This window comes from Electrophorus electricus, chromosome 13, assembly GCF_013358815.1.
Source record: "Electrophorus electricus isolate fEleEle1 chromosome 13, fEleEle1.pri, whole genome shotgun sequence".
Taxonomy (NCBI): Eukaryota; Metazoa; Chordata; class Actinopteri; order Gymnotiformes; family Gymnotidae; genus Electrophorus; species Electrophorus electricus.
In genome coordinates this window covers 20,802,554-20,822,553 of record NC_049547.1, presented here as the reverse complement: position 1 = coordinate 20,822,553, position 20,000 = coordinate 20,802,554, and the positions used below count along the sequence as shown (strand labels likewise).

Sequence of the window (20,000 nt, the reverse complement as noted above, 5' to 3'; positions counted from 1 at the left end):
GGTTTATAACGACTGCAACACGCCAGCATTTGGACCCAGTCATGCAATAGAGAAATGGGCCAATATTTCCGGGTGAAGTGGCATTTGCGCTGTATTTATCTGAGCGGCCCAACACCAAAACCACAGGCTACTAATAAAGAAGATGCCATAATAGCTTTTGACTGGGTCCAGGCGCTCCAGATGGGGAATGAAGTGTCCGCCGCTGAGTTATCGTACCCAAACGCCATTTGTACACCCTGGAAAAAAAGTGGAGGCATTTTTCCTGGCTGTCAGCGTGGGGTTATAGCTCATTATCCATAGCTCATCGTTTTGAATGATATCTCCCAGCACACAGCTGCCCCAGCACACGGAGTCCACGCTCTCAGCCGAGGAAGGTGATGGAGAGCGTTATCTAAGCTCACACAATTTAGAGCATCTCCAGTCAAATCTTTAAAAAAGACCAGCGCGACACGGTGGGCGTAGCACGCGACACGCGCTGCCATGATCCTGTTAGAGGTGTTTGTGTGTGTGTGTGTGTGTGTGTGTGTGTGAGACACTGTATAAGGGAATCAGAAGTCCACATGAAGAGGAAGTCTCAGGGTCATGGATTGATTTGTACAAGTACTAATTATTGATAAAAGCCAGTCACCAGGAGAGAAGTGTCCAGTTCTTCCATTTATCCCCTACTGGACAATGACTCACTCACAGGAGAACGGAGTCTGGTCTGTGTCTGAGTCTGAGTCTGAGTCTGTTCCCAGTTATACATGCTCCACACACTGCATCCCAGACCTTATCTACCGTCTTCTGTACTTTTACTATAACATGTTACTACAGTTATGAAAAAGGCAGGTCCCAAAGGTGTGGTGGAGTAACAGAATGTAGTCCTGCACATGGACTGGGTTTAAACGCCAGCAGAACTCTTCATACATGAAGGATGTTTCACAACTGCTGAGTTCCAGGTGACTCGCAGAAAATTGTAAACTGCATCTGTCGAATTTCTGCAGTGACTCCCCACTATGGTCCTGGCTTGGTAAAGATGGTTTTAGCACTACCGTGGGCAGCATGTTTGGACGGCCGTGCGCTGCTGTTCACTAGCAGCAGGCACACCCACCCATCCCCCTCACCAAGCAGGGGTCGTTAGCCATGAAATGAGCCAAGCAGGGGAGGGAGCCATGACCTTTAACCTCCTCGGCCTCATTCTAAGTGTGGGTCGTGTGCAGCTGCTCCTGCCGGGCAGAGGAAGAATTTAAATGCAACACATACGGTGTGATGTGTAGGAGGTCGTGAATGACCTTTACTGACCTTTATGGCAGTGACAAAGGGGCCAAACTGACAACAGAGCAGGAGGCTCACTCTTCAGGACACTGTGGAAAAACACTCTTCAGGACACTGTAGGGAGACACTCTTCAGGACACTGTGGGAAAAACACTCTTCAGGACACTGTAGGGAGACACTCTTCAGGACACTGTGGAGAGACCCTCTTGAGGACACCATGGAGAGACACTCTTCAGGACAATATAGAGGGATACTTCAGGACACTGTGGAGAGACCCTTTTCAGGACACTGTGGAGTCACATCATGGAACAGTACTGCTATGGAGAAAATGACAGTCATAACTAAAGCCATTATTGCCCAGTTATCATAATTTAAATGCTCGTAATTCAGCCATTATACTTCCTCTGAAGCTGATAATAAGAAATGGCCTGAGAGCAGGTAAAGGTGAATTATTAAATATTATTGATGATTGGAACTGATTTGGAAAAGACTGTCCAGGCGTACAAGACTTTGGACAACACTGCTCACTTTAGACAACACTGGTCACCTTGGACAACACTGGTCACTTTAGACAACACTGGTCACCTTGGACAACACTTGTCACTTTAGACAACACTGGTCACCTTGGACAACACTGGTCACCTTGGACAACACTGGTCACTTTGTGTCAAGCAGTTTCTCATTTTGTCTTCCTCTGTTCTGTGTCTCGGCTCGTGGAGTGTAGTGCCTCACCGCGTCATCGTCACACTCTGCCTCGCACCTCCTCTCTATAACGCCTCACTGTGTCATCACACTGCCTCGCACCTCCTCTCTGTAGCGCCTCACCGTGTCATCGCCACACTCTGCCTCGCACATCCTCTCTATAACGCCTCACCGTGTCATCACACTGCCTCGCACCTCCTCTCTGTAGCGCTTCACTGCGTCATCACCACACTCTGCCTCGCACCTCCTCTCTGTAGTGCCTCACCATGCCCTCCTTACACTCTGCCTTGCACCTCCTCTCTGTAGTGCCTCACTGTGCCGTCTCCACACCATCTCGCACCTCCTCTCTGTAGTGCCTCACTGTGCCGTCTCCACACCCTGCCTCACACCTCCTCTCTGTAGTGTGTTTTGAGTATTTCTTCTGCACTGGCCTTTCACTTATCACTCCAAATGCCTCCTGTCCCTGCACACACACACACACACACACACACACACACACACACACACACACGCACACACACACGCACACACACGCACACCCCAAGCCTGTGCAGGACACCAAGGCAACCCCGTGGACTGGTAAGGAATTGGCTTTAAGGCTTGCTGAAATGGAGCACAGGTGTGCTGAGCTGTGCGGCGGGAGACCATCAGACGTAAGTAAGCACAAAATAGTTTCCATAAATAATCCCATGCCATCGCGCCAGTAATGGCGTCGGGGGGCTGTAAAAGAATATGTAGCCAATTTTTGTGCTATTAAAGCGAAATGGAAAGGAAAATATATAATAGGCCGAGAGAAAGGTTTCATCTGAACTCTGGGAACATTGGCTTTATGGTAGCATGTGAGATGTAGTGTGCCGTGGGGGAGTCCGGAGGCTGTCTCGGCCCTTTACAAGAACAGAGGGAAAGAAAGAGACCAGCGGGGAGAAAAGGAATGGACCACCCACAAAATCAATCGCTCGATAATCGTCTCACTTCTCCCGTGCGCTTGGGTAGGTGGCCGCTCGTCTGATTTGGGGAGCGCTGATTTGATTTGCGCTTATGTTTCCACAAATAATCAATGCTTCATTTTGATTGGATAATAGAGCGTGTCCTTTGTCACACATCATTCTCTCGGAAGGAAGGACAGAAAGAGAGAGAGAAAGATGGATCGAGAGAGAGGGAGCGATGGAGGGAGAGGGAGAGGGAGAGAAAGAGAGAGAGAAGGGGAGGGAGGCCCATATGACTGACAGAAAATAGATAAACAGAAGTATAGTCTTTAGGTTTACCCGTGGGACTGTTTCACCCTGACTTCTCAGTTAACGTGTTTCTTTAATTCTTTCATTTGAATGGTCAGTAGTGTCTGACAGTGCGTTCAGACGTGAGTGTAAATGTTAAGGGTGGAGATGATAATTACTGACCACACTGACCACGACCAAAGTCGTCTTCCCCTTCATCACCAGCAGGGGCAGTAGAGTCCCCAGCGTTACGTTCCAGCTCCAGCTCCAAAAACCATCACTGATGAAATCTGATTTCCTATGACTTCCACTTTCATCACTCTTTCCAAAGTGGCTTTAACACTGCAGCATGTGACATATGGCACGTGGTGCGCTCCATAAACGCGCCAGTCGCGGTCTCCAGGAGAACAGGAGGAAAGAACAGCATCTTGAATTTGTTTGCCGTTGATTTGTGGGCCGTGCGAGGCCGGGTGGGTATTTATGGGGGCAGGAAAGGCCTGGTGCCCTCAGGACCCGCTTACAAATCAGAGATGAAGTTCAGTGTGGCTGCCCCTGCTGGGGGCAGGGGGGGGAGGTAAAAGAATGCTTTATGGGGCTGAGAAGGTGTGATAATCCTGGACTGAGGGCTTCTTGTTTTATTCTATCCACTGCTGATCGTCAGGTTTTTTTTAGGTCTGATAGACTCGTGTTGTTCTCCTGTGTAGTGTGATGTGTAGTGTGATGTGTAGTGTGATGTGTAGTGGGTGGTGTAGTGTGATGTGTAGTGTGTTGTGTAGTGTGATGTGTAGTGGGTGGTGTAGTGTGAGGTGTAGTGTGATGTGTAGTGGGTTGTGTAGTGTGATGTGTAGTGTGATGTGTAGTGTGATGTGTAGTGGGTGGTGTAGTGTGATGTGTAGTGTGATGTGCAGTGTGTTGTGTAGTGGGTTGTGTAGTGGGTTGTGTAGTGTTATGTGTAGTGTGATGTGTAGTGGGTGGTGTAGTGTGATGTGTAGTGTGATGTGCAGTGTGTTGTGTAGTGGGTTGTGTAGTGTGATGTGTAGTGTGATGTGCAGTGTGTTGTGTAGTGGGTTGTGTAGTGCGTTGTGTAGTGTGATGTGTAGTGTGATGTGTAGTGTGTTGTGTAGTGGGTGGTGTAGTGTGATGTGCAGTGTGTTGTGTAGTGTGTTGTGTAGTGTGATGTGTAGTGTGTTGTGTAGTGGGTGGTGTAGTGTGATGTGCAGTGTGTTGTGTAGTGTGATGTGTAGTGTGTTGTGTAGTGGGTGGTGTAGTGTGATGTGCAGTGTGTTGTGTATTGTGATGTGTAGTGTGATGTGTAGTGTGTTGTGTAGTGGGTGGTGTAGTGTGATGTGCAGTGTGTTGTGTAGTGTGTTGTGTAGTGGGTGGTGTAGTGGGTTGTCTAGTGGGTTGTGTAGTGTGATGTGTAGTGTGATGTGTAGTGTGATGTGTAGTGGGTGGTGTAGTGGGTGGTGTAGTGTGATGTGCAGTGTGTTGTGTAGTGGGTTGTGTAGTGTGATGTGTAGTGTGTTGTGTAGTGGGTGGTGTAGTGTGATGTGTAGTGTGATGTGTAGTGTGTTGTGTAGTGGGTGGTGTAGTGTGATGTGCAGTGTGTTGTGTAGTGGGTTGTGTAGTGGGTTGTGTAGTGTGATGTGTAGTGTGATGTGTAGTGGGTGGTGTAGTGGGTGGTGTAGTGTGATGTGTAGTGTGTTGTGTAGTGGGTTGTGTAGTGGGACGTGTAGCATGACCATGAGGTTTCCCGGGATGAACTCCAGACACTCCAGACACTCACACTTTGTCCACCTAGTTCCTGTCTGGGGTGAATACTCTGACCTGCGTTGACTATCGCAGGTCAAACCTGACTTGAAGACTGCATTAAGGATTTCACAAGGGCCGATTCTCAACCTTAAGCATAGCCAGAGAGCATATTGTTGTTGTTTTTTGTGACCGCACAATGCATTTCCTGATGTCACATGGACAGCGTGAAACATGAGATTTGATGTAAACGCAAGGTGTTGCTACGTTAACGTCACCCTGAGATGCCTGACGTCCAGCTTCACAGTGCCGTGTAATACCTACACCATCTTTTACAGGTCTGGAACACCTGCTGGAAATGGCTACCGATTACATGGGTCATAGTGCAACGCTCCTCGCAGACAATTACGGCCCTGTGTTGCATTAAACTGATTTGACTACCAAATATATGACATATCATTATAGTAAATTCTAGTAGATATTATAGTAAATATTATATTTACTATATATTTACTATATTGCAATAAATCTAGTACTTATATTTACCTCTACTATCTTTTTTATGTAGTTTTGGGTTAATACAGTAATACAATTGGCTGAAAAAACAGTAAATATTCATCACACCTCATTACTACATTACACATGACCCTACCCACTAGTAGTCTGCATTTATGACAACACCTTCCAAACCTTTCCGGACACACCCTCATAACTGCAATGCCTTGGAATGCCATCGAGGGACTTTTTACAAGTGCCTGAAAAAAACCTTTAAATAATTAGTTTCTTCCTGTTGAAAGCTGATCATGACAGATTTTGGCCAGCGTGATCTTCTGAGAGCTACATTCAGTGCTAAACTCTTTCCCTCTTTCTCTTCCTGTCTGTCAGTCTGTCGAAGGTAACGCCCCCTCATCTCTCTGGCAGGCCAGTAGCTCATTAATTATGTATGAATGATAGTTCATTATGAATAATTATGCATGCATGAATTATAGTTCATTGTGCTCAGAGGATCTCAGCGGATAGCGTCTTATACACTGCCTGGCAGTGTCTTGGGCTCAGACTTGAACTGGACCACATGATCTTGAGATTGAGGTCACTTGTATTTCCCATGAGAGCATCTGCAAAACTTCTCAGTTCTGTCTCGGCCGTCTTTTAGCACTATATGGAAATCTGTCCCTCCCAACTTAATGTTACTGTTTTATTAAAATAACGAGTCATAGCCTAATATATCTTTTTTTTTTAATTAATAATTTACATAAATAAGCATGCACCTTATATACCTTGCTTCTAAAATTAGTGTTCACTTACTGATGACCTGATCACTGTAAAATGTCTTATAGAAATGATTTAATCTGTGGAGGTAATTATTATTATTATTATTATTATTATTATTTAATTGATAGGTTGCCATGGTAACATTTTGTCCTATGTGTTCAAGTGACTCTCATGATCACAGCTTCATATTATTGGCTATAATCAGATCCTTAAGGAGCACGTTCACACCACCCGCGTGACACACTAATGATCGTTTCTTCCGTTCTGTTTCCTCCTTCGACCCTCCATCTCACAAGCTTTAGTCATTCCTTCCTGCTTTGTATTTAAAAAGAATTGCCATGAGACAGTGAAAGTGGTGGAAGAGAAAAAGAGGCCTCTGTCAGAGTGGCGGGGAGATTGTGAAAGTAGCCGATTTCCTTAATTCATCCCCCGGGAGCGGATAAGTCTATCAATCTGTTAGATTGGGAAGCCATTAGCTGCTGTGGTTTATGTGTTTCGAGCTGTTAAGACAGATCTGATTGATTGTTGTGCCTTTGATGGGATATGCTGATCTAATCTGACTGTGCTCCAGTTTGCAATAAATTACACAATTCATTTCCCTCCATTTAGACGAGGAAAATGACACCTCCAGGCATGGTTGGTCTCCGAGCCAAACAGCACACACAAGCTATTTTATGGTGCCATTTAGCCGACAAGCTTTCAGCCATCCAGACGCCCTCCCCAACTCTCCGCCGCAACCTGTGCTTTCCTCTCCAAAAATCGAAGCATAATCAAGGTGTGTGTTTAGAAAATTTATTGTTATAATTTCCAGCCCTAATCTCCTCCATTTTCCAGTGGCCACATGACATAGATCATCATCTAAAGAAGAGAGAATGGAGAGCAGTTTAAAATTTATCGGTCTTTGATTCTCAATTATACGTGTTTATGACTTCATCTGTCTTCAGCGCTCTCAACCTTTTCCATTATGGTGGAATATTATTTGTACGGAATCCATTAAATTCGCAAGGCAGGACTCTAATAGTGCGGCTGCCGCGATCTGCAGAGGGAAAAGTTTTTTGAAAGGTTGGCTTTAGCTAAAGTGCAGCTGTTATGACACCAGAAATTGCTTTATTGATGGGCTTCTCACTGGCCTGTGCATTTGGGCCATTTGTAAGGGGCCCATATCTCTATCTCAGCCTCACGCACACTGATGAGAGGGCACACCCAACCTGCACACCCGACCCGATTACACTGCTGCAACGGCACACACTCACGCCGCTCGGCCCAAGACTCAGAACAGTCAGAGCACGCCATTTGGAAGAAATGTGTGTATATATGTGTGTGTGTGTGTGTGTATAGATATATGTGTGTGTGTGTGTGTGTGTGTGTGTGTGTGTGTGTGTGTGTGTGTGTGTGTGTGTGTCTGTGTCTGTGTGTGTATGTATGTGTGTATGTGTGTGTGTATGTGTGTGTGTGTGTGTATGTGTGTGTGTGTGTGTGTGTGTATGTGTGTGTGTGTGTCTGTATATATGTGTGTGTGTGTCTGTGTGTGTATGTGTGTGTGTGTGTGTCTGTGTGTGTATGTGTATGTATATGTGTATGTATATGTGTGTGTGTGTGTATCTGTATATATATGTGTGTGTGTATGTGTGTGTGTGTGTGTCTGTATACATGTGTGTGTGTGTGTGTGTGTGTGTGTGTTTTAAAGGATGAATGGGTTCTTTAAAGCCTTGGATGCCATAATTAGAAAACTTAATGTTCTGTGATCTTTGTGTGTTAAAATATAATTAACAATCTAAACAAAACCCACCCGTTTTATGTTGCCTAGCAGACCTCTTATGAAAGATGTTTCTTATTATCTGTCAGCAACTCTTCTGAAGCACAGGGGTTTCCTTCGTAATAATAATAATAATAATAATAATAATATGATAATAATCCGATAATAATCTGATGATAATCTGACCCTTTTCTGATAGGAATAAACAGTGACTCTCAGACTAAGAAAGTCTGTTACAGACACAGGCTGGACGTGGCCGTTACAGACACAGGCTGGACGTGGCCGTTACAGACACAGGCTGGACATGGCCATTACAGACACAGGCTGGACGTAGGCGTTACAGACACAGACTGGACGTAGCTGTTATAGACACAGGCTGGATGTAGCCATTACAGACACAGGCTGGACGTGGCCGTTACAGACACAGGCTGGACGTGGCCGTTACAGACACAGGCTGGACGTAGCTGACACAGACACAGAGACTTAAAGAGGAGGTCTCTTGCCCTCTAAGTGACATTGAAGCATGATCTGTACCCTGGGTCTCTCAGTAGGCATATAAAAATCAGATTACTGATACTTGCCTAATCATGCTGTAACTCACTGCCCCTGGCTGTCCGTCAGCCAATCAATATCTTCAACAGGCCAATTAAGAGGAGCTAGGTCAGGGCCAGGCCACAGTGTGCCTTTTACAAGTTAAATGCCATGCTTAAATCCAGCCTGTGTGTCAGAACGGGGCTACGGGCCTGACCTCCAGGTTTTAATGCCTCATTTGCCTCATTGTAGCAGGGCAGGACATTAAACTGCACCAGAATGTGGGGCAGTAGCTTTGTGGAGAGCGTTTACCCAGGATACGTGTTTGAGATTGAGTGTTACGCGAAAATTGTTGTGATTCGTCATGAGCTTCTCTTGAGGCCTGTGAATTAAAAAAAAATAAACAAAACACAACGCCACAGTGAAGTTATGATGGATATATTTTAATGTATAAAGGTTGGTCGGGCTAATCTGGTGTCTTGGTGCAGATTATTAGAAGATTTATTTTAAATATCTCTAATGGAGAAATGCTTAAATGTTTGGGAGAAAGAATATTAAATAGAATATAAAGTTTGTGGAAAACAATTGAGATAACAAAAACCCGTAATCATAAATCTGGCTATGTTTGTACAATGTTAAGTATATTGGAAAAACGTAATAATGGCATGCTAGGCTGAAAGAACAGAGGTATTAAACTGTAGAAACGGGTGTCTGAAATAGGCTGCTGATATGGGAGCTTTGAACATGTCTGAGTATATGTAATAAATAATTGAAATATCTATAGATTAGGAAACTGTTTTTCAGTGGGCTTTTGAATGTTAAGGGGATTTTATGGTTATTATAAATATTCTAGGTATTGTTTTCTATTCTGTATGAAGGCGGCAGAGAGGCATATATTAAGAAAATGTGTTCAATCAATCAACTTGTCAGTGTTATTGACAAAGACACTGATGTGATCCCTAAAACACTAAAGTTGGAATATAATGGAGTAACTGTATTTGAGGCTCTCACCGGTCTGTTTGAAGCTGCATTGGGTCTATTGTGTCCAGAAGACGTTTCCTTCAGTCTGATTGTGGTCTCTTGACTGTCTGACGTTTCACAGTAGATCTGACGCACGCATCTTCACCTGCAGGAATGGGCAACTGCAGCATGTCTGAATTAATGTCAACTTGAACTGAGCTGTAATGTCTAATACCAGTTTTGCCAGCACAGGTCCTATGGTCCAGTCAAGAGTAGCTCAACTCACCTGGAACAAGCGTTACGGGTATGTTAGCATAAGAAATCCTTCAAATATATTAAAACAGAGAAATAAACAAACCATTTATGCTTATTGATTGATTAATTCATATGTTTATTTGTTTATATATTGACATATTAATTGGGGTATTTGAAAGGTATGGAGTAAATGGGGTATTTGATTGGGTTAACCGTCTGAGCTATAGACTTGTATGTATATGGTCTATTGTCTGAACTCAGAGAGTATACAAGGCATTTTCTGACTATGGCTTTAAAACTGTATTATTTACATTATACACAATTAAAGAAAAAGTTGAGAGTGTGAGTGTGAGCTATATATATGTTCTTGCTACTGTAATATGTACAGCTGCACATTATGAGCGTATAATGCAGGATTGTTACCCATTTGTACACAGTATTCACTGGCTGGGTCCTGCTACATGTTTATTAGGCACTGCAGTCTTGCTACTCTTTTTTTTACACTTGTCAGTACCACGGCTGGGTCGAGAGCTGTTGAGCAGCTAACTGTTGTAAACTCACCGCTGATGAAGCTAACCCAACCTGGGCATGACAACAGACAACATACATACTCGTACAAGATATTTCTAATAATGCTTTCTAATATAGTGGCGGAAGGCTAAAATAAAGAGTCAAGGTTAGTTAAGTACACTCGGCGTCTGACTGTGTGAGTGTTTCATGGTATTTGAGGGTATATAGGGCATTTGAGGTTATGAGATAGAAGCATACAGGGTATTAGAGCTTACGGGTTCCTGTTGTTGTTGATGGGAAGTACTGGATAAAGGTGGGACTAAGGGGTCATTGAGGGGTCTTAATAACTGAAGCGTTGTTCAGGTTCACAGTTTGAAAGTGTAAAGGAGATTTGGTGGGTTTGAGCATTATGAGCTAAGAAGCAGCAGTGTATATGCTAGTAAAGGGCGTTCTGACTGTAGATAAACAGCAGGTAAACAGAATTGATCATGTTGTGAGGGTCTCTGAGCAAATGGTGGCACGTGATTGGTCAAAGCCGACATTTAGGTCTGACTTGAATACGCTTAGATCTGACTTTTATATAGTTAGAACTGTAGTAGTTGTAACAATTTATCACACCAAAATAAAGTTGCATCTTTTATTTTTAAGTAGACAGTCACTAAGCCCACCTACAACGCCTGTATGTTACAAATGTATATAATTATTATCAGCAGAACAGTAGCAGTAATATGTGTGGAACCTCGGCCCTATATCCACCGATATTTAATAGAAAAGGTTGAATGCTGAAAGGTTTAATGCATGTTTAAACCTCCCTGATGCTTTCCTGTATTGCAGCAGGCTCACGTATGCGTCTTTTATCACAATTTTGAACAGACGAAAGAAACTCATAAGATATCAAAACAAAAATCTATAGCCTATATAATACAATTACTGCGGGGCGCGCGAGCCGTCGGGCCGCTGTCGCCGCCGCGCGCATTTCTCATCTCGCGGTGTCGCTGGACGTTGATGGATGTAAACGTGTAACGTATCTAAACGGACCCTTTTAACAAAGCATGAGAAATACTATCATTTCTTTAATAGAACCTGCTGACCGTGCCATACCGCTGTGCCATTCGTCATTTGCCCTGTGAAATAATCAATAACTATAACGCTTAGAAATAAATAATATAAAAGTCAGAGAACATTACATCTTCCCACGCAGGCACAGGGGGAGAGAGAGAGGGCGAGAGAGAGAGAGAGATTGGAAAATTATTTTTAGATCTAGTTAGTAAAGAATAATAACGAATCGAGTTCATACATAACTCCTTGTCAAGATTACGGCCTTGCGCACTGGCTGTGCATGGCGCTTGCCAGCCGGTTGTGTTGTCAAGGCCCCGCTAATGTTGCGCATTGAAGGCCTTACAGGTTTTTTCCTCCTCACTCCTCGCTGTTATATAAGCAGGAAATATGTGATTACCTTCATATTTCTGCTTCAGTCCAACATTTATTGGGCACTGGAGAGTGCATAAAATAGATTCTTTTTTTTTTTTTTGTATACTGCCCCCTAACCGCCATTTAGGAATTGCATTTTATTTGCTGTGATCTTAGAAGTCATAGATAACGCTGACTATAGCGAATCATGAGATAGACGTATATTATATATTCGTGAAGTTTGAAATCGTCTGATTCTCCCACACTCCACATCGATCTACTCAAGTAAAGATGAAAACGCTCTGTTTTTGTAAGCACACCACATTTGAACCAGAAACTGGGATCAGATCAAAATTACTCAAAAATGGCTCCTGATATGTCAACAGATTAAAGTTTAAAGCAACAGCCTTACTGGAGACAGTGTAGATAAGATGGTCTTTAATTTTATATAATATTGTTTTGGATAATTTATTCATGTGGCAAGCAACAAGAATAAAACGAAATATACAGCCTACAGTTGACTCATTTTGTAATGTAATTTAACTCAGCTAGGGCTTACAAATGGATTTTTAAAGGTTATTTTGAAACTGCCAGGAGTCATTGACTGTGCCACTGTGTGTAGTCCACACCTGTTAGATCTGTTAACCAGCCAATATCAGCCAGCTAACATCAGCTAAGAAGCCCAGCTTTAATGTAAAAGTAATGGATACTAATAAATGCACAGATGATAGCCTCAACGTGCCTTCTTAGAATATGAACTGCGGTGGTTTCTAATTTCATCAGAGAATTAGATTAATCTGTACTCAACACAGCACCCCGACAGCACTTCAGGTTGACAGGTAAAGCCGCGCTGATGGGCTCTGATTTCAACCTGCGCCACACTGCCTGACTGGGCAGTTACTTTTGACACGGAGGCTGTCAATCAATCTGCTGGGGCCACGCCCACACCGCAGCATGCTAAAAGAGACAGAGGAAAACAGAAAGTCAAAACACTCCTTTTAATCGTTTCAGGGGAAGACATTGGAATGTTTCTGGAATATATAACATTCTTTGCGTCAATATTTATTTTTCGCAGGTTGAGAAAAAAACATGTGCAGGGCCTTTAATGAAATCTATGACCCGATAGTAGCAAAAAAAAAAAGAAAAAAAAAGATGAGTGAACAACTAGGATTGTGTTGTGTGCTTCCCAAAGTCCTTCGTAACCCGACATTTAACGAATGGGTCTCTGTCAAGGACTCTGTCATTGGACCAGATGGAGAAACGTAAAACCGATCCGTTGATTACACACTGTGGATATACAGTGGCCCATGTCTTCACAGCTGCACCGTGAAAACGTTTAAAACCTCTAAAAGCAACATTATTATACCGATTAGCTAAACCGTGTTCGAAGCAGAAAAAAATATGCACACTTACAAATCACATTAATTTGGTGTTAATGCAAGTTACACAACGATCAAAACCAGCCAGCCGCCAAGAAAAAAAGGCCATTTGTCACAGACATCCACGAGCGCACACACACACACACACACACACACACACACACACACACACACACACACACACACACACACAAACCCTTAGTCAATTAATCAAATATTAACACGCATGAAGAATAATCAACACAGGTCCCGATGGACAGGGGCCAAAGCATAACACTCTCAGTTTGTATTTCTGCACCCTCTGGAGAAAACACGGTGAAGCAGCTGTACTGCGCGCAAACACGGTACTGTACGGTGTGCGTAACGGATGCGCCCGGTTGCACCCTGCGCGCCGATACAGGCGGTAATGGGAATATGAAGTGTGCTATGAACTGCGCTCTTCTGCACGGGTGTTAATCACGCCATTACCGTAGTCATCAGGTGGAGCTCATGACAGCCGTTTTGCCCGCGGACCCGTAGTGTAAGTTAGTTAGCTGGCCAACTGGATAAGTAACCGGAAGCGGACGGATCACGAGCAGCGAACGGGCGCGACGTTTCCCCGCGTGGGACGAAAGAGTAGGCCTGCGCCATGACACGAGAACATTTAAGACAAGTAGCTAGCTATGATATAACGCTTTTATTATTATTAATATTATTATTATGAAAGTAAAGTGCTGACATCAAAGTTGATAGACGGCCAGCTAACTCCCTATAAAATTTAAACCATAGAAACATCAAGGCGGAGCGCGAACAGCTAAGATAAATCATGGAGCACTTTTCTTCAAGAGAAACATATGTTCTGTTGTTATAAAGATGTGCTGTTGCTTTTATATATATATATTTGCTTTCTTTACACGCAGTTGGCGACCTAGACGTCTGGTAGCCCAGCGTCTGCGTGTGTCATCACCACTCCCAGGTCCTGCAGACTCTGTTTATGTGGTGCTGGGTGAACTCAGAGTAGGCCTACATTAAAGGGGGAGAGGGTACATCGCTTGAGGTTGAGGTTTTATTACGATTAATTCGAAGAGAAATTCTGTTTTGGAAATATTTATTTGATGTTTCTAAGCGCTGCCTCATACAAACTAGGATTCGGTTCTGCTTTGATTATACTGGTTAGCAAAGAGTTTGTTCGATGGAAAAAAGGCCCCATTGGCGCCAAATATGTTTTCAGAATCGTATAATAATAATAATAATAATAATAATAATAATAATAATAATAATAATAATAATAATAATAATAATAATAATAATACATCCTATAATTATATAAAAACAATTATATATCCATAGTGTTTTAGGCAAAAATCACACATCTGTGCTTTTTAGAAGTACATTTGTACATATATTAACTGTAATTACTGCCGTATTAAGACATACATAATACATATACTTATTGTAAAATAGAATAGTTATGTCACTTAAAAATCATGCCTGATTCTAATAATAGTTTTGAACTAATCTGAAAAACCACAATGAGGTCCACCAATTTATTGGGACAATAAAAAGTTAAAATGTTGTCCAGTGTTATTAAATGAGATCTGACGAAGTAACTTGTTACTTAATCTTTTACTTTGTACTTTCTTACTTCCATAATAATTTTAATAACTACTTGTACTTCTACGTGAGTATTTATTATTTTAAAGCAAAAGGACTCGAGTTCAGTTTTTGCGTATTCTACCCACTACTGCCTATAGACTTATTAATGTGAGGAATATATATAAATAAAGTTTCTTTGAACATTTTATCTCTGATATTTTCGTACCGGACACCTGGTGGCGCTAAGAAACGATTTTAAATTCCCAGGTGTTCCCTGCAAACGTGTTTACAGGTGTGCCATAGATAGTCTAAAAACGTATTTAGCGAGTTTTGGCAGATAGGTATCCATCAAACTCCTGACCACAAACATAATTTGTCTCCAAGCAATAAATAGTGATTTCGACAGAATTACTCGAGACAGCTCATAGTTATATCATAGGATCATAAATAGACAACGTTAGAGCTCTCTCTCTCTCTCTCTCTCTCTCTCTCTCTCTCCCTCTCCCTTTCTCTAACATTCACTTTCTCATTCTTTCATTTTAAATAATAATATGATGGGTAGGAAGCCACAACACTAATCTTACAGTTCTGTATTAGCCGTTGCTTATATCTGCACTTTTTTGGACCAAACCTTTTATAGTTTCGTGTTTCTTCTGCTCTAATGCCCCTGATTATACGATTATACATTATTATACGATTATAGGATTTTTAATTGAGTTGAGTCAAGTGTATTGTTAGTGTTGTTGTTGTTGCTGTTGTTATACAGGAAAAAGGAATTCTGGGGTATCATTATCACCAAAACATATATTTATTTGTTTATTAATGTATTATTATTATTATTATTATTATTATAACTTGTAATTGGTCTTGTATTAGTAGCCTCGTTAAGGCACCGTTTTCTTTATTACAAATTTTATTATTCGATGTAAAGGACCTTACAGTTTTGTTTTGTTTTGTTTTTGTTGTTGTTGTTGTTTTGTTTTTTTGTTTTTTGTTTTTTTTGCAGACTACTTAAATATTGCTTTGTCAGTGCCTGTAGTAATCCTCATAGCCCATAGAGGACACCATCACCGCGCTCAGTCCTTTAGCCACGGCAGCAGATACAGCAGATGGTAATCACGTCATTAGCGCAACCGTCAGGTAGCGCTCATAAGAAGAACAAACTATGGAGGTTGATCAAATATAATTGTGTGTGTGTGTGTGTGTGTGTGTGTGTGTGAGAGAGAGAGAGAGAGAGAGAGAGTGTGTGTGTGTGTAACGTCTGTAACGGAGTTAAAAATCTCCAGTGAATCCAAATTATTATTATTCTCATCCAAATTATTTTTTTATTCCTGTGTATGGAAATCCATTAAAAGAACTTTTCTTCTACGACCACGAGTCGCCCCTGAAACGTTCGTTCTTGAGGTCTAATACAGTTCCATAAATAGCGCCTTATCTCTGTTCCTGGGCCTGTGTGTTGGGTGCAGGTGGTTTTCCTCCGGAGAAAAACCTCTGCTGCGCCTGCACTTGTACACGAACTCCTCTGTTTACCTATGGCTAGTCTGTTTAGTTGCTTTTTTTACGATCTCGCAAAACAGTTCTTAATTAGCAGGCCGCACAGAGACTCGATCATTGAATTTTGTTCATCAGTGACTGCTGCAAAACAATTTACGTAATGTAAATCTCCTTGTCCAAACATTTCACCAAACAATTTAGCCCCGTTTTCTATGTGCGCGTAGTTGGAGCCTCTCTTCTCCGTTGCGCCTTCGGCGAACGCAGCGGTTGCGCTAAAACCAAACCCCCTTTTGTGTTAATGGCCACTGCTCGTTTGCCATCTAATTGGACTATATAAGACCAATAACAAGCGAGAGCCTTCAGCCTGCAGCCAACGCGCAATGTCTGGGAGGCTGGACCTGTCTGTTCTCGCGCTCTCCTCTCCCCCCTCTCACTCTCCCTCTCTGGCTACTCCCTACGCCTTCCCTTATCCCATTTGCCATTGTGCGTGCCCAATCGCCGCATACTTTCCGCATTTAACTTGGCTGACATTTTTATTTCATCATTAGTATCTGGCGCGGGTCGGACGCGACGAGCACCGCATTCACCGTTGCGCGCGCAGAAGATGATCGGCGTGATTAATATTGTTTGTCTCGCCTCGTTTTATCCCCTCTTTTAGCACGCGCTTTCGCCGCGCAGCCAAAAGCGGCGTCCCCGCTTTTAAGACCTCGCTGCTGGAACCGTTTACCACGGACTTCAAAACGTCTCCGCCCGTGACGCATCCGAGAAGCAGCCGAGACTTTCCAGCGGTTGGCAGAATATTTGACCGACCAGCTTCGAGCAGATATGCCCGAGACAACGCAAGAGACGTGCACGTCGGCCAAAGACTCCCCGTTCTCCATCAAAAACCTCCTAAACTGTGACAGCAAACCTTCCAAGCCGAAGCCCGTCTTGGCCTCCGTGAAACAAGCGGGACTGGAAGGCGGGTTCTCGCTCGCCCAGGTGGGGGACTTCAACTTTCCCCGCTTTGATCTGCCGCACCAACGCTTCGCCCTGCCGGCTTACCTGGAACGCGCCTCCGCGTGGTGGTATCCGTACGCACTCGGCGCCTCCGCGCATCACCACAAAGCAGAAGGTAAGGTGGAAGCGTGCACATGATTCTGAAATATTTATTTATCGGCAGCCGACTGGTATAATGTCAGTGGGTGGATAATTACTCTTCTCTGTCCTCAGGAAAAAAAACAAACACACACACACACACACACACACACACTCACACACACACACACACACACACACACACACACACACACACACACACACACACACACACACACACAAAAAAAAACAAAAAAAAAAAACAAGCTTAAGATAAAAGTTATGTGCATCTTGCGAAGTCACGCTCACAGCACCATGTGTTTTTACGAATGTCTCACGTTCTAAGGAGCGCTAGTGAAGTTTTACAACTTTCAGGCTGGAAAAGTACGGAGAGAAAATAAACTTTAACCACGCCGCCCTAGCTCAGGCTCACAACGCGACGCGGCTTGTGCCGAACGTGACAGGTTAGTTTCACGCAAGCTCGGGTGCTAATTGTCTTTTCTCACCGCAGCTGCAGAGAAAACAAGCGCGAGGGACTCCTCTCCAGCCTCGGACCGAGACTCCCCGGAGCTCGTGCTCAAATCGGACCCGGACGCCAAAGAGGACGAGGAAGACGGCAAGAGCGGGGACGAGATCGTTCTGGAAGAGAGCGACACGGACGAGGTCAAGAAGGACAGCGGGACAGAAGCGTGGAAGAGAAGCGACGACGGCGCCGAGAAGAAACCTTGCCGGAAAAAGAAGACGCGCACGGTGTTCTCGCGCAGTCAGGTGTTTCAGCTCGAGTCCACGTTCGACATGAAGCGCTACCTCAGCAGCTCGGAGCGCGCGGGGCTGGCCGCCTCCCTTCACCTAACAGAGACGCAGGTGAAGATCTGGTTCCAGAACCGCAGAAATAAGTGGAAGCGACAGCTGGCTGCAGAACTGGAGGCGGCGAACCTGAGCCACGCGGCCGCGCAGCGGATTGTCCGGGTGCCCATCCTGTACCACGAGAGCTCGGCCTCCGAAAGCAGCAGCGCGCCGAGCAACGTGCCCGTAAGCCAGCCGCTTCTCACGTTTCCTCACCCGGTCTACTACTCACACCCCGTCGTCAACTCCGTGCCGCTCTTAAGGCCGGTTTGAGGAAGCAATAGATGTCTTTTTTTTTTCTATTTTGTAACTCAGTACGATGTTACAGAGACTGCAGAAGAAAAAAAAAAATAAAAAGGAAGAAAACTAGAGGAAGCTATTTTTATAAAACATGGAAAAGATTTTTTTTTTTTTGGTTTTGTTTTTCAACAAAAAGTTAAACATTTTTAAGTTAAACGTTTTGTTGGACAATTCATATTGAAAACATGGACAAATATGACTGTGGATGTGACGCTAAGGAGGACGACAACGATGATGATGATTATTATTATTATTATTATTATTATTATTATTATTATTATTATTATTATTATTTCAATTGTTTCTCAAATTTCAAATAAATTCCCATCTCATTTAAAAATAATATCAAAGCCACTTGCGTCCATAAATCAAATGTTTTGCATAACCAGCAAAATAAAACTAATTTAACTTGTTTACATTTCGGCGGAAACGTATCGTTGTTTTCTACATTGTGTGTGCAATATTTCAAGGACTGTGTGTGCTACTTAGACGACTTACGAATTTCACTTTTAGGCTCATAATTTCAGGAGGATAAAACCTTGGAGTAGAATTCGGCTTCTTTTCTTAACACTGCGCTTTCAACGGACAATCATATATATTTTGGCTTAAGTCAACGAACTCGGGCTTCATCAAACTGGAATTAATAGGGGCACGAAAACCCAAACCAAACATTGTTTTAACGCTTATGACCTCAGTTCCTGATGCATATGTAAAGATACAATACAATATTCCGTCAAACTAAGACAGTTGTCCTTTGTACAGCAAAAATGAACTTTTTGATATTGTATTGCTGACTTCTGTTGTGAAATAAATGGACTATAAAATATTTGTTCGCGTTTTTTAACTGACGCTGTGTAACTAAGGTGGACGGAATTGTATGTGGTGCAGAAAAAACGCGGCGACTCTTTTGATTTCTGTTTCTGTTCGTTTTCACGAACACGAATACTAGGCCCAGCCTGAATGTGATACTACTCACAGCTGGGCGTAGGAAACTCGTAGCGTGTCGGTCAGTGGTCGGTAAGCGCGTGCTCATTACAGTGAACATGGTGCTTTATTGTATTTTATTGTATTCAAGTATCAGTGTAGCACGTGTCTGTCGACTGAAAGACTGTTTTTGTAATAATGTCTAGGACAATAATATCTATTAATTAAAATGACATACTCCTCTTCGATAAAAATATTTCCAAAAGGATGCACAGAATAGAACGTGGAATACACAGGATACACATAGTGTGTGTGTGTGTGTGTGTGTGTGTGTATATATATATATATATATATATATATATATATATATATATATATATATATATATATATATATATATATTCTATTTGTATATGTATATGTAATGCTATCCACTTGAAGCAACATGTTAACCAATGAATTTGACAATTAGCTAGTTAGTAGTACAAATCTTCATTAAATATAAGGAAATCATATTGGTAATGCATAAAACTAAACAGGCAAAAATGTAGAACCCATTAAAACTCGCCTGAAACATCTCTCAGGCATACCACTTCAACGAAAAACATGCACACATTTAAATTCGGTTTACAAGCGATGTTCTATAAAATGGCGCCTGATCTAAGTGTTTATGATGTGCAGGGATGTGTGTGCGAGTTGAGCCCGTGCAAATGTTTAGGATGTGTGTGTGTATGTATGTGTGTGTGTGTGTGTGTGTGTGTGTGTGTGTGTGTGTGTGTGTGTGTGTGTGTG

At 42.9% G+C, this 20,000-nt stretch overlaps 1 protein-coding gene across 1 annotated transcript; it reads left to right on the top strand.

Annotated features, from left to right (window-relative positions):
• Positions 1 to 16,692: 16,692 nt before the first annotated feature.
• hmx3a (H6 family homeobox 3a) lies at positions 16,693 to 18,368 on the top strand. The gene is made up of 2 exons (XM_027033107.2): positions 16,693 to 17,175; positions 17,650 to 18,368. Exons 1-2 carry the CDS (start codon positions 16,887 to 16,889, stop codon positions 18,255 to 18,257), a joined length of 897 nt encoding a protein of 298 aa, XP_026888908.1. The 5' UTR covers positions 16,693 to 16,886; the 3' UTR covers positions 18,258 to 18,368.
• Positions 18,369 to 20,000: the final 1,632 nt, after the last annotated feature.

Excerpts from the sequence above, each read along its gene's own strand:
- hmx3a (XM_027033107.2), top strand. The coding sequence starts at position 16,887 with ATGCCCGAGACAACGCAAGAGACGTGCACGTCGGCCAAAGACTCCCCG. Across the intron at positions 17,176-17,649 it reads GCATCACCACAAAGCAGAAG|CTGCAGAGAAAACAAGCGCG; the intron begins GTAAGGTGGAAG and ends TTCTCACCGCAG.